Raw genomic sequence first — 12,005 nt, forward strand, 5'->3', positions numbered from 1 at the left:
TGAGTAATCGCGGTGGTTCATAACAGGAGATGAGGTCTTGTAAATACTCAGGAGCGAGTCCGTGTAGGGCTTTATACGTTAACAGGAGAATTTTATAGTCTATGCGGAATTTGACTGGAAGCCAGTGCAGTGCTGATAGTACTGGACTAATATGGTCAAATTTTCTAGTTTTAGTAAGGACCCTGGCTGCAGCATTTTGAACTAGCTGAAGTTTATTTAAGTTACTGCCGGAACATCCAGACAGTAGCGCATTACAATAATCTAGCCTTGAGGTAATAAAGGCATGTACTAATTTTTCTGCGTCATGCAGTGATAGGGCATTTCTTATCTTGGCAATATTACGGAGGTGTAGAAAAGCTGTTCTAGTAACATTAGATATGTGTTTATCGAATGCTAGATCTGAATCTATGATAACTCCAAGGTTTTTAGCTGCTGAACCAGGGGTGGCTGAGAAGTCAGCCAGATTTAGCATTAAGTCTGATAATTTATTTCTAGCAGCTTTGGGGCCTAATAGGAGAACTTCTGTTTTATCACTATTTAATAGGAGGAAGTTGTGCGACATCCATGATTTTACATCTTCTACACAATCCTCGATTTTCTTTAATCTCACTCTGTCATCAGGTTTGGCTGATATGAAGAGCTGCGTGTCATCCGCATAACAATGAAAATTCACATTGTGTTTTCTAATAACTTTGCCCAGTGGGAGCATATATAATGTAAATAATAACGGTCCTAATATAGAGCCTTGTGGAATTCCATATCTTACCTTGGTATAACTGGAAGACATATCATTTATCCTCACAAACTGATAGCGATCGGTTAAGTACGATTTAAGGTTAAGTACGATTCACTTTTGCAAAAAACTCATTTAAACATGGTTCTATAGGAAGTCAAACCTTTTATCTTTGGCATCACTAAAAGAATCATTTGTGGTGAACCATCTAGTAATAGAGTATAATCTTTATACAATAATGTCTAAAATACAATATAATCTAAAGCAATAAGGCTCAGCAGTCTTAAACAAGAATTGTTTGCGTTTATTGAACAAGCAGAATAATGGTCCATTTTTTTAATGAACAAAACAGATTTGGGCACTCTTTCCCTTTTCACTAAAGCAGTAGAACATTTCTCTCGTATCTCTTTACTCCCACCATGTGGACAAACTGAGAATAAAGGCTGGAGTTTAAAAGAACTTCCTCCTGCAAATGAAAGGTTGTATCACTACATAATATGCTGAACCTCACTAAAATATTCAGCATCCAGCACAGACCTGAACAGAGAACTGATGCACTGACCGCAAAGCCACGAGGCCAGATCTTCTTAGAGCCGAGAGTAAACATGAATAAAAATAAATGTAGTAAATAATATAGAAATATTTCCACATGACTGACATATCTCAGTATTTTTCAAAAAGATTGTGAAGAACTTTCTACATATTTTTGATCCAGAAAATGACCAGAACATTGGGCTTGTAGGGTGAATTGCCCTAATGTGAGACAGTTCTGTGCAGTTTAACAGAAAGCAATGCTATATATGCTTATGGGAGGCGTTTAGCTCAAGATAAAATCATGTTTTTGCGAGAAAAAAAAAAAAAAAATCCAAAGACTAATTCCACCTCTACTAAAAGGTTTTGGTGCGGTTGTTCTGGTCCCAATTCGAGTCTGAATCAACCGGACTAAAATATAAGATTGGTGTTAGATTGGTATAAAGCAATCCTAAAAACAAATTTTCCACATTGAGTTAATTTACCCAACTTTTTGACATTTTAAAGGTGAAAAGCATTGAAGTATTTGTATTTTTTAGTATTAAAAACCCTGTTGTTCAGGCTACAAAATGTGTTCAGGGTTATCTGAGAGAACAGTTGCCCAACGTAAAAACTCCTGAGCAAAAGGAGGCACAAGGTAACATTAAGAGTTACAGAACACACCTAATACAGCATTGTTTACCCCAATGAAATATTCCAACACTCCAACAAAGACCTGAAACAGGATCAGGTGAACTTTTAACTTCAGTAAGCCCTCAAATACAGTAACAACAGCAGAGAGGACATTCTCAATTTCACTTTCTGGAAAGAAAACGCTGGTAAAACAGAAATTGACTGTTGATAAAACAGAAATTGAATCAGCTGAATTAAAAAAACAGATTTGTCGAATCCAATTCTCTAACCACAAGAAAAGTACTATAATATTTTGGTGAAAGTTTGGTCAAAGTTTGAAAATGCAAAACTCTAAATCTGTCTGTGTGTTTTAGGCATCACGGCCTGCTGATTACACTCATAAACTCATAAATAATAAAAAAAAACCTCAAACAATACTTTATAAAACAAACTGCTACATACGCCTATATTTTTTTCTTAAATCTTGAATATAAAAAAGTAACTCTTTAATCTATAAATCAACCGTAGTGATGTTTCCACCATCTGGCTGATGTGAGAAGAGTCCAAACTCACTTGCGTCCATCAAGATTCATCAAGAAGCATCAGCAGAAGCTGTGTGTGTGTTTTCTCTGCAGTTCAGTCACACTGTTGGAGGAGTGCGTGTGTGTGTGTGTGTGGGCAGAGCTACACGAGCGAGCCGGCCTGGTTCTGGCTGGGTACGAGGACAGGGACGGTTCCCATGCGGGAGAGGGTGGTGGAGCCGATGGGCGAGGGGACAGGACGCGGGACCTGCGGCTGAGCTCCTTCAGTCCTGTGTGTGGAGCTGCTGTCTGAGCTGGTGGCTCGTGTGTGTGAGTGAGCCGGGTGGTGGTGGTGGTGTGTTCTGTTGCCGTTGTATCCAGGCAGGCCGTGGAGAGGGTTGGGTTCTCCCGGGCGGAGGCGGAAGGCGGTGGTGCTGCCGGACGCTGTGAGGACGGAGGCGGTGTCGCAGGCTCCGGGTGGGTACGGGTAGTGGTTGTTAGAGGTGTGGTGAGGGTCTCGGGGAGGAGGGCTGGTGGCTATAGAAGACAGAGTGCCGTTCTTGGAAATGATGTCTGATCCAGTGGTGCTCTTGGCCCAGGAGACCCTTTTGGGAGCCTGAGCATCCTCCCTGTGATAAGAGCAATTATCACAGTAAATCAGTGCACTGTTTAGCTAGAAGAAGCATTTAAAGAAGAACTCCAGACTTTTGTTGTAGTAAAACATGATAAAAAGTACTTTGATGAAAAGCACAGCGTTCAGAGATCCAGAAATTTACACAGTGTGTCCAAAACCCTTCAGACTGAGGCTTTTTACACTATTATTCAGGCTTAAAGTAGCTTCAAACTTCATTGTTAGAATTCGGAGACCCTGACATTTAAAACGAGGCATTAAGAGCTTTAAGTGCACAAGAAGCTTATAAAAAAAAACCCACTGTGACCAGGATGTTGCACACATCCTGGTCACACATCCTTCACATGTACAGCATGTAGTTTCGTCAACAGTACATTCTCGACACTCTACTCTTCATGACTTAAGATGGCAGTGGCCTGCGATTAGGTTAATTTGGGATGTAAACAGTGTTTTTTTAAAAGCTTCTTGTGCACTTTTAAAGCTCTTAATGCCTTGATTTAAATGTCAGGGCTCTCCGGATTCTAGCAATGTAGTGTGGAACTACTTTGAGCTGGATAACGGTGAAAAAAGCGATTTATCCGGGTAAATTATGTCACCCGTGTCACCCAGTCTGAAGACAAACTGTTAAAATTTCTGGATCTCGGAATGCTGTGCAAGAACGGAGGTGTGCTATTCATCAAAGGTTAGTAGTCTTTATCATGTTTAACTACAACAAAAGTCCATTTTCCCTAAAGCACCATTAGGCAAATATTGATAGTCCTTTCTCCTGAGCTCCCCTACAGTCAGAAATATGTTTCTCACTACAGTCAGAAAGCGTATTTCACATTTTAAACACCCCTAAAGGACACACATGCATTTTTGGACAAGCTGAGAGAGAAGTATGTGGACTAACACAGTAAAGCAGTATTACAGGATTAAACATGAATATGATTCAGATTCAGAAATTTAGAGTACATTATGCAGTTCCCACAAGCATTGTCCTAAATGCTTCACCGTTATAAATAGAATATTGTAAAAATATAGTCTAAAAAAAGGTGATTTTTAGCAAACATTACACTGGTTAACAGCTTACAGCTGGTAAGTAGCAATGGAAATAACCTGAGCTTTGGAAATGGATTTAATTACAGATGAAGCCAGAGAGCTGTTTCCTACACCTTTAAATAAAGACTCTCGGAAATTGGAGAAAACTGCTACAGGAAGACGTCTGGCTGACCCACATGGAAACAGCAGCTTTAGCCTTTAGCTCATCTTAACATGACTGGACTAAGTCTCAGTTTCAGCAGTGAAGAGAGGAAGAAGTAGAGGTCTGACAGTTAAAGAACTGCAGTTATAATTCATAATAATTTTAATTCAGTAATAAACTCACTTGATATCGTTAGCCATTTCCTCTTCTGTGTCGCGACTCCTCCTCAGGACAAAGACCAGGAACAGGATGAGGGCCACCAGTCCCACCACAGAGCCCACAGTGGCTCCAGCTATCAACCAGGCATTGTTGGCTTCAACAAGACAGAGAAAGCATTCACTTCAGTCTCAGCAGATACTGTGTACTGTATATATGTTACCATTAAAAGCTGTGTTAAGCCTGAGAGCTGTACTCACGGGTGGAGACCTCCAGGTTGATGTGGCAGCTGTCACTCCCGGCTGTGTTGCTGGCCCTGCAGACGTACTTGCCTGACATGTTCTTGGTCAGGTTGCTCAACCTCAGGGTGCCCTGCCTCTCATCTGAAAGCAAGACATCACCATCCACCTTCCCGTTATCACACATCATACTGAAAAATCCACTCACGTCTGGAAATCATTAACGATGACGTGAATATATAAATCATATCTCGATGGCGAGATGGGTGTCAAGGGATTTCATTGGCTTGTGGGAACTTAATGTAGTAGAGGAAATACAACTGCTGGAGCATCCTAGTCAAACATGTACAGTACCAGTCAACATTTGGACACATTTAATTATTTAAAAATGTTTGCATTGTAGATTAATACTAAAACCATCCAAACTATGAAGAAAAAACATTTTAAAAGTATTAAACAAACCAGAATATGTTTTATATGTTAGATTCTTCAAAGTAGTCTCTCTCTCAAAGTGGCTCTCATCAGGACCAACCCAGGAAAGGAAGATCAAGAGTATCCTCTGTTGCCCAGGATAAGTTAATCCGAGTTACAAACATTGTTTCCAGATGTGAATGATCAATTTGGCATCTCCATAGAGAAGCTTTTAACTGATCTTTATACTGTTTTTTTCTGAACCCCTGCAGTCTGTATATAATAAATACAATTAACAGTACAGTACACAATGTGCTGAGCAGGGGTGTTCAAACTTTTTTTGTGGGGGGCCAGAAGGAGAAATATATTTGTCACGGGCCACAGACTCTGTAATAAAACAAATAATGAAATATACCACTTTAAATAATACATTTTCCTGATTACTTTTATTTACACACCATTTTACTTGACTTACTGTCTTTATCTATATTTTGACAGTGTTGAGTAAACTAAGATTTTTCTAATTGATGTTTCATTTCATGATGTCTCTTAATGTTATACTCCTTCATTACGGCAACTTTTAGACTTTTTGGCCCGTTTTTCTGCGCTAAAACTGAGCACTCTCTCTGCTTTTAGATTCTTTGGCCCGTTTTTCTTCGCTACATTTGAGCACTCTTTCCGCTTTTAGACTCTTTGGCCCATTTTCTGCGCTAGAAACGCGCACTCTCTCCGCTTTAAGACTCTTTGGCCTGTTTTTCTGTGCTACAACTGCGCACTCTCTCCGCTTTTAAATTCTTTGGCCGTTTTTTTTGCGCTAGCAATGCGCACCCTCTCCACTTTTAGACTCTTTGGCCATTTTTCTGCGCTAGAAATGCGCACTCTCTCCGCTTTTAGACCCTTTGGCCCATTTTTCTGCGCTAAAACTTCCCTCTTGTCCCTTTTTAGACTCTTTTTGCGCTAGAAACGCACACCCTCTCTGCTTTTACACTCTTTGGCCCGTTTTTCTGCGCTAAAACTTCACTCTTGTAAATGGCCCGCGGGCCGTAGTTTGGACACCCCTAGTCTAGAAGCTCCACAATAGACCTGTTCAGAGGTTACAGCCCCATTAGTTATTTTTCTGTAAATAGCTTTTGGTCTAGAGGCCTACAGGCCGACTATGCATTTTCTGATTTGTTTTTGTTTACTAAGTAATATAGTAAAGTTTTGCAAGGAGATGTAGTGCAATTGTTTAAATCTAATTTTAGAAAACCATAAAAACAAGATAATCTGAGTTTTTTTAAATAAAAGTAGCAGTTACTTTAATTTCTGCATTTCATCCATATTTTGCCCAAGTTAAAAACATGATACTGTCAAATATTTTGAAAAAAAAATACATAAGTAATAAGTAAATGGATTTAAGTTCCCAGAGAGGAGCATTTAAATGCTTCACAGAGTATTTTGGTATTAGTGGTACTAGTATTTCCTTATGTTTTCCTTCATAGTCTGGATGACTTGTGTATTTATTTGCAATGTAGGAAAATAAAATAAAACTAGCTTTAAAATAAATCACACTAGCTTTAATATCACTGACTAAGCTTGAAGCTTGAGCAGGAAATAAGCCTGGCTTTGCCAAGAGAGTTTGCATGCAAACACAGCTCACAGCTGAGGCCTGACTGCCCGCCTTTAAAAACATGAAATGATCAGATGCTCTCTAGTAGTATTGAGATATTTTAGCTATGTTTTAAATGTAGTGAGAGATTGCATATACGATTAGAAAGGAGATTTTGTCCTTCTGTCTAACACCTACAACTACAGGGAAAAAAATGATATATATGGTTGTACTTATTTTTTAATTTGTAACAATCCTTAAAAGCATAGAAATGGTCAAAATTCTGTCTTATTTAAAATAAAGGTAGCAGTCATATTAATACTCAAATTGAGGAATTGATAAAGTATCAAAAATAAAAGCAGAGCAACCACGTTTAGTGTTTAGCCAGACTTTAAGTTCCAATATTTACAAAATAAATCTCTAACTAAAGAAAACCAAGATACTAAGAAAAAATATATTTGTAATGTTTTAATGGTTGTAATATATTGTTTACACTTGTGTTATTGGTAGGGATAGCTTTTTAAAGCACAGATAAACCAATGGTACCGGAAAATTATTCAGTTTTGTGAAGCTTCTGACAAATTTCTTCATGCTGCCAGTGTCCATTATTATTTTTGACAAGGACCTTTAATCTGTTCTTTATATTTTTACACTGAAGCTTATTCATAAAAATAAACATTTTATACAAAACAAATGTGTTGTGACATTATTCTCCATTTCATATTAACTGTGTATATGATTCGCGGTCATGTGACATGATAACAGATCTGTTTTTACTGTCTGTAAGAGCTGTACTTTTGAATTTGTGTTACGGCTTATTTCAAGCTTATTTTTCCTTCAGATGTTCTGAGTAAACAGGTTTTCAGTTATTTTCTAAATACAGACTCAGCAGAGTATCCATGCTAATCAACAGTGGGTAACAAAACTGGCAGATACAGAATGTGCTAAAAAATACAGAACTATTCTAAACATAGTTTCCAATATTTCTATTTGGAAAAAATAGAACTGAACTAGAAGGGAGACTACACTTTTAATACCAGGTTGAGCTATTACAGCTAAAAAAATCTAACAGGTTCTTCTAATTTGAAGTTTAAGGACTATTTAAAGGGTTTCCTCTAAACTATATCTGGAGGTAAAGTGGGGTTGGGGAGCAGAGCCTGATCCTTACCCAGATAACCCAGCACAAGCACGGGCTGAGGACATGATCTCCACTCTGGAGGAGCGGTGGAGGAAGAAAGTGATGAGTGGGAGTGTTAGCATGTGTACATAAGAATGGAGAGACAGCAGGAGAGTGAATGTGAGAGAATTAAAAAAAAAATATGGAGTCACAGAAGAAAAGAAGCAGGGCTGTGTATTCACGCTGTGTATTCATGTATTACGATACAGGGGGTTACGATTTAATATATAATAATATATTGCAGTACTGTAAGCAAAGACATGTATTGCAATTGTTTGAATCTATTTTTTAGAAAATGATTAAAACAAAAAAAAACTACTATATTTAGAAAATCTGAATAAAAGAAAAGTATTATGAAGCATTTGGGTAAGCAGCATATATATTAGTAAACACAGTATATAAAGCCAAATATATTATACAAGAGCCCTATAGGATTAAAAGCAAAATACATAATAAAAGTATATTCGGTGATGGACAGTAAGTAAGAGTACAATACTAAAATCAGGGTTGGATAACACCACTACCTGCCAGTGAGCTAACCATCACATTGTGTGGGAGACTGCGGTTCAATTCCGGGTCTGGGTGGCTATACTGTGCTACAACAATAAGAGTCCTTGGGCAAGACTCCTAACACTACATTGGCCTAACTCTATAATAGAAATAACCTTGTAATCACTGTGGATAAGAGTGTCAACTAATGTCGTAATAATAAAAAAGTCAAGTCTAAACAACGTCAAACAATGCACATTTCCTAAAGAAAGACTTCAGTCCCCTGCTATTAAAGCTAATTATCAAGAACAGAGGTTTAATATTGTAAACAAATTGCTCGATTTTGGCTTCAGTAAAATTTTTTCTAAAACATAACAGTGTATTTTTTCTTTTATACAAAAAAAAAAAACCTCTTAAGCCCTATCCGGATAGGATTCGTTTCTCAGGGGGACGTCTGTGAAAAATATTTCACACTTCTACTCAGTGATGAAACTCCTGCATCTGGACTGCAATAAAAAAAAACAGGAGGACTAGTGAGTTTTTTTTACTTTCTTAGTCACATGACATCGCGTTCAGTGCTACTGAATTTTGCTTTTAATCCTATAGGGCTCTTGTATAATATATTTGGCTTTATATACTGTGTTTACTAATATATATGCTGCTTACCCAAATGTTTCATAATTAAAAAAAACAATAAACAAATGATTTACATAAAAAGTAAACTTTTCTTTTATTCAGATTTTCTAAATATAGTAGTGTTTTTTTGTTTTAATCATTTTCTAAAATTAGATTTAAACAATTGCAATACATCTCCTTGCTTACAGTACTGCAATATATTATTATATATTAAATTCCATGGATCTCTGTGGAAATGCGCACCCAAAGTGTAATTTAAAAAGTGGAAATAAATAACAAATAGCTATTTTATTAAACGCACGGAGACGAAACTCAGAGATGTGGATCTGGACAGGACTAAAATTATTGGAGGACCACAGAGTTCAGTGAAAAACAGTAGATAATTCAGCCTGTTATTCTCTCAGAGGACGTCTGAGGATCCCCTATAAAAGAGAAAATAACCCCAGGACCCCCTGAGAAACAAATCCACTCCAGATAATGCTTTAGGTATCTTCAATTTAAAGAATGAAGAATTATCTTTAAATGATGCTACTTCAAGAAAATATGCTACTGTAACAGTATAGAGTATGTTTATGTGTGTGTGTGTGTGTGTGTGTGTGTGTGCCGGGTCCTCTTCCTTCAGACTTTGTTTGAAAAGGAACTGAGTTTAATATGAGACCCACGTGCCTGGGATTTTGCCACATGGCTGATAAGCATAAGCCAGCTTTTGTGAACAGCTGGCACTGACGTTTATTTTTTTACCGAAGACTTTCTCTGATTATAAGCTGACATGTAAACTAAAGAAAATATCCACAACATAAAGGAGAAAAAAGCGGAAAACCCGATATTAACGCACATTTCCTCGTTTAGTGATGTGGATTATGTGTCGCAATAGGACTTAATTTGCATGTGCTGAGATTTGGAAACATCTTAATCTCCAGGGCCGAGACCTTTTGGAAGGAAAACAGCAAACTCTTCCCCAGCAAAATTTCAACTCCACCATTCGAGGCATGAATCAGAAGCTCCAACTCTGATTAAAACACACCTTCCTCTTTTCTTCAGGCCAGAAGAGAGAGGAAAAACTGCCTGACAGACCAGCAAAACAATCAGAGAGAGAGAGATGAAGGTAGCACCTTATAATATCTTCAGTATCTCTCCAATCCCAGGAACTAATGAGCTAGCTCTGGGCACTGAGAACACACTGGAGAGAGTTTGGAAACACTGCATGAGGCCGGTATGAAGATCTATCTCTCTTTTCTCCTGCTTCAAATGGAGGTGAAAAGAACATTTTCTCATTTAGATTTGGTTTATAATCTTTTCCAGTGGCTCCAGATTTAGATACAGAGTCTTGATAAAAAGAGAACCTCGTTATTATAGTTATATTAGTTGTAATCTAATAATCACAGTTAACAAACACGTCTCTGATTTTAACAGCTCTTCTTATTTAGATACAGTACCTCTGGATGTCTCAGGTTATTTGGAGTACAGAGATAATGTGCTGTAGCGCTGGATGGTACGATCACAAATAAATATCACTGACTAATTCTAAAACATTTTACCATAATTAAGATTCATGAATTATTTTATTATTATTAATTATTAAGTATTATTATTATGCACTGAATTTTTTGGCAAAGAAAAAATGACTTAAATTAAATAAAGCAATAAGTGCGATTTATTACATTTTGTTTCTGTATAATACTTTTTTTCACAAACTACCTGCTTTCCAAATATGAGATGTAACTTAAGATAGTAACTAAAGCTAGCTGAGGAACTTAGCCTTAGCATTTGATAGCTTTAAAAGTAGCAAAATGAAAAAATATCTTCAAAAATATGTATTCTGCCTTCTGACAAACGTTTAATTTTATTCGTTTTGATTTGTGTCTTTTTATTTATCTAATTTTATGTTTTTCCTTTTAGCCTATTTATTTATTTCATCCTTTTATTGGTTTTATTACTGGTTTTACGTTTGGCCTTTTACCTTTTTATTTTCATTTATTTTGTCCTTTTATCTTTTATACTTTTTAAACTTTATTTTAGCATCATTATTTACCTTTTTAATAATTGTGCTGTTATTTTAGTCCTCTATTTCTTTAATTGTGTTTATATTTAATTATTCGAATTATTTATCTATTTGTTTTATTGCTTTACTTTTTAGCCTGTCTGCTCTTTTATTCAGAATTAATTTTTTATTCTTTATTAAATCTTATATTGTTTTTATAATTTAATGAAATGAAAGTTGATTGATTGATTTTAGCCAAACATTTTCACTACAGCCCATCTCTAATTATTATGTTTTTGATGCTTTTATGTATATCTGAAGTTTTAACAGACCTTATAGCTCAAGCCAAACTAATATAAGTGGAGAAACTGTATCTGAATCAGTTGTAATAACATATATTAGCAGTATTAGCTGGAGTAGAGATTATTCATGTAGGTTTTCTTTAATGTCATATTAATTGGCCAGTTCTAATGTGTTGTATGTGCATGTGATGGCACATGGTATGGTGTAAAATGGGAGGATATGGCAGGTGATAGAGAGGATGATAAGTGCGAAGGAAAGCCTAATTAAACTCACTCTGCATTGGAGAGAAGAAAACCTCTGAAAGAGGAGCAGCTTTGGTCCATTTGTACTGAGGGGTGGGCTTGCCGTGATTTGATTGGCAGCTGAGCGTCACGTTGCCCCTCAGCACAGGGTCCCCAGTTATGGAGCACACTGGGGTGGAGGGGGGAACTGAGAAAACAGAAAAAAATCATAATTTTACATTACATAAGTCAAGTAAATAGTTTTATTGTCAATATTGCATATTTACAGGACAGGTTTTGGGCAGGTCCTTTGCATTTTAGGGGATTTTAAACACTTATTAAACATTTATGTAGACTTTAGTATAACAATCTAGCGATTCTGTTGGCTTGCTGTGCTGTGACGTTTACTATAAATTCTAATGCATTGTTAATAGTGCCCTCAAAATCACCTTCCAGTTCTATTTTATGATTTAGACAACTCAAGGAAAAATGGCTGATGTATTACACTGGGCCCTAAAACTTTAAAAGGAAGCCATTTAATTTATAAATCAAATAAAACTGCACCAGTACACAATCAAGCACTGTTTTATTTA

General features: G+C 36.7%; 1 protein-coding gene across 2 annotated transcripts in view; it reads right to left on the reverse strand.

Moving 5' to 3' along the window:
• Nucleotides 1-1,016: 1,016 nt before the first annotated feature.
• The window catches only part of esamb (endothelial cell adhesion molecule b), an 81,799-nt gene continuing 70,810 nt past the window's right edge, over nucleotides 1,017-12,005 (reverse strand). Inside the window, exons 4-8 of one of the 2 annotated variants that reach the window (XM_007260550.4) lie at nucleotides 11,465-11,620; nucleotides 7,774-7,818; nucleotides 4,628-4,750; nucleotides 4,395-4,524; nucleotides 1,017-3,026 (exon numbers count right to left, since the gene is read on the reverse strand). In XM_007260550.4, the coding sequence (XP_007260612.3) occupies nucleotides 2,561-3,026; nucleotides 4,395-4,524; nucleotides 4,628-4,750; nucleotides 7,774-7,818; nucleotides 11,465-11,620 (920 nt within the window). In that variant the 3' untranslated portion in view covers nucleotides 1,017-2,560. The remainder of the gene's footprint in view (nucleotides 3,027-4,394; nucleotides 4,525-4,627; nucleotides 4,751-7,773; nucleotides 7,819-11,464; nucleotides 11,621-12,005) is intronic. The other variant, XM_007260551.4, reaches the window with a different exon arrangement.

Source organism: Astyanax mexicanus, chromosome 18 (genome assembly GCF_023375975.1).
Source record: "Astyanax mexicanus isolate ESR-SI-001 chromosome 18, AstMex3_surface, whole genome shotgun sequence".
NCBI lineage: Eukaryota > Metazoa > Chordata > Actinopteri > Characiformes > Acestrorhamphidae > Astyanax > Astyanax mexicanus.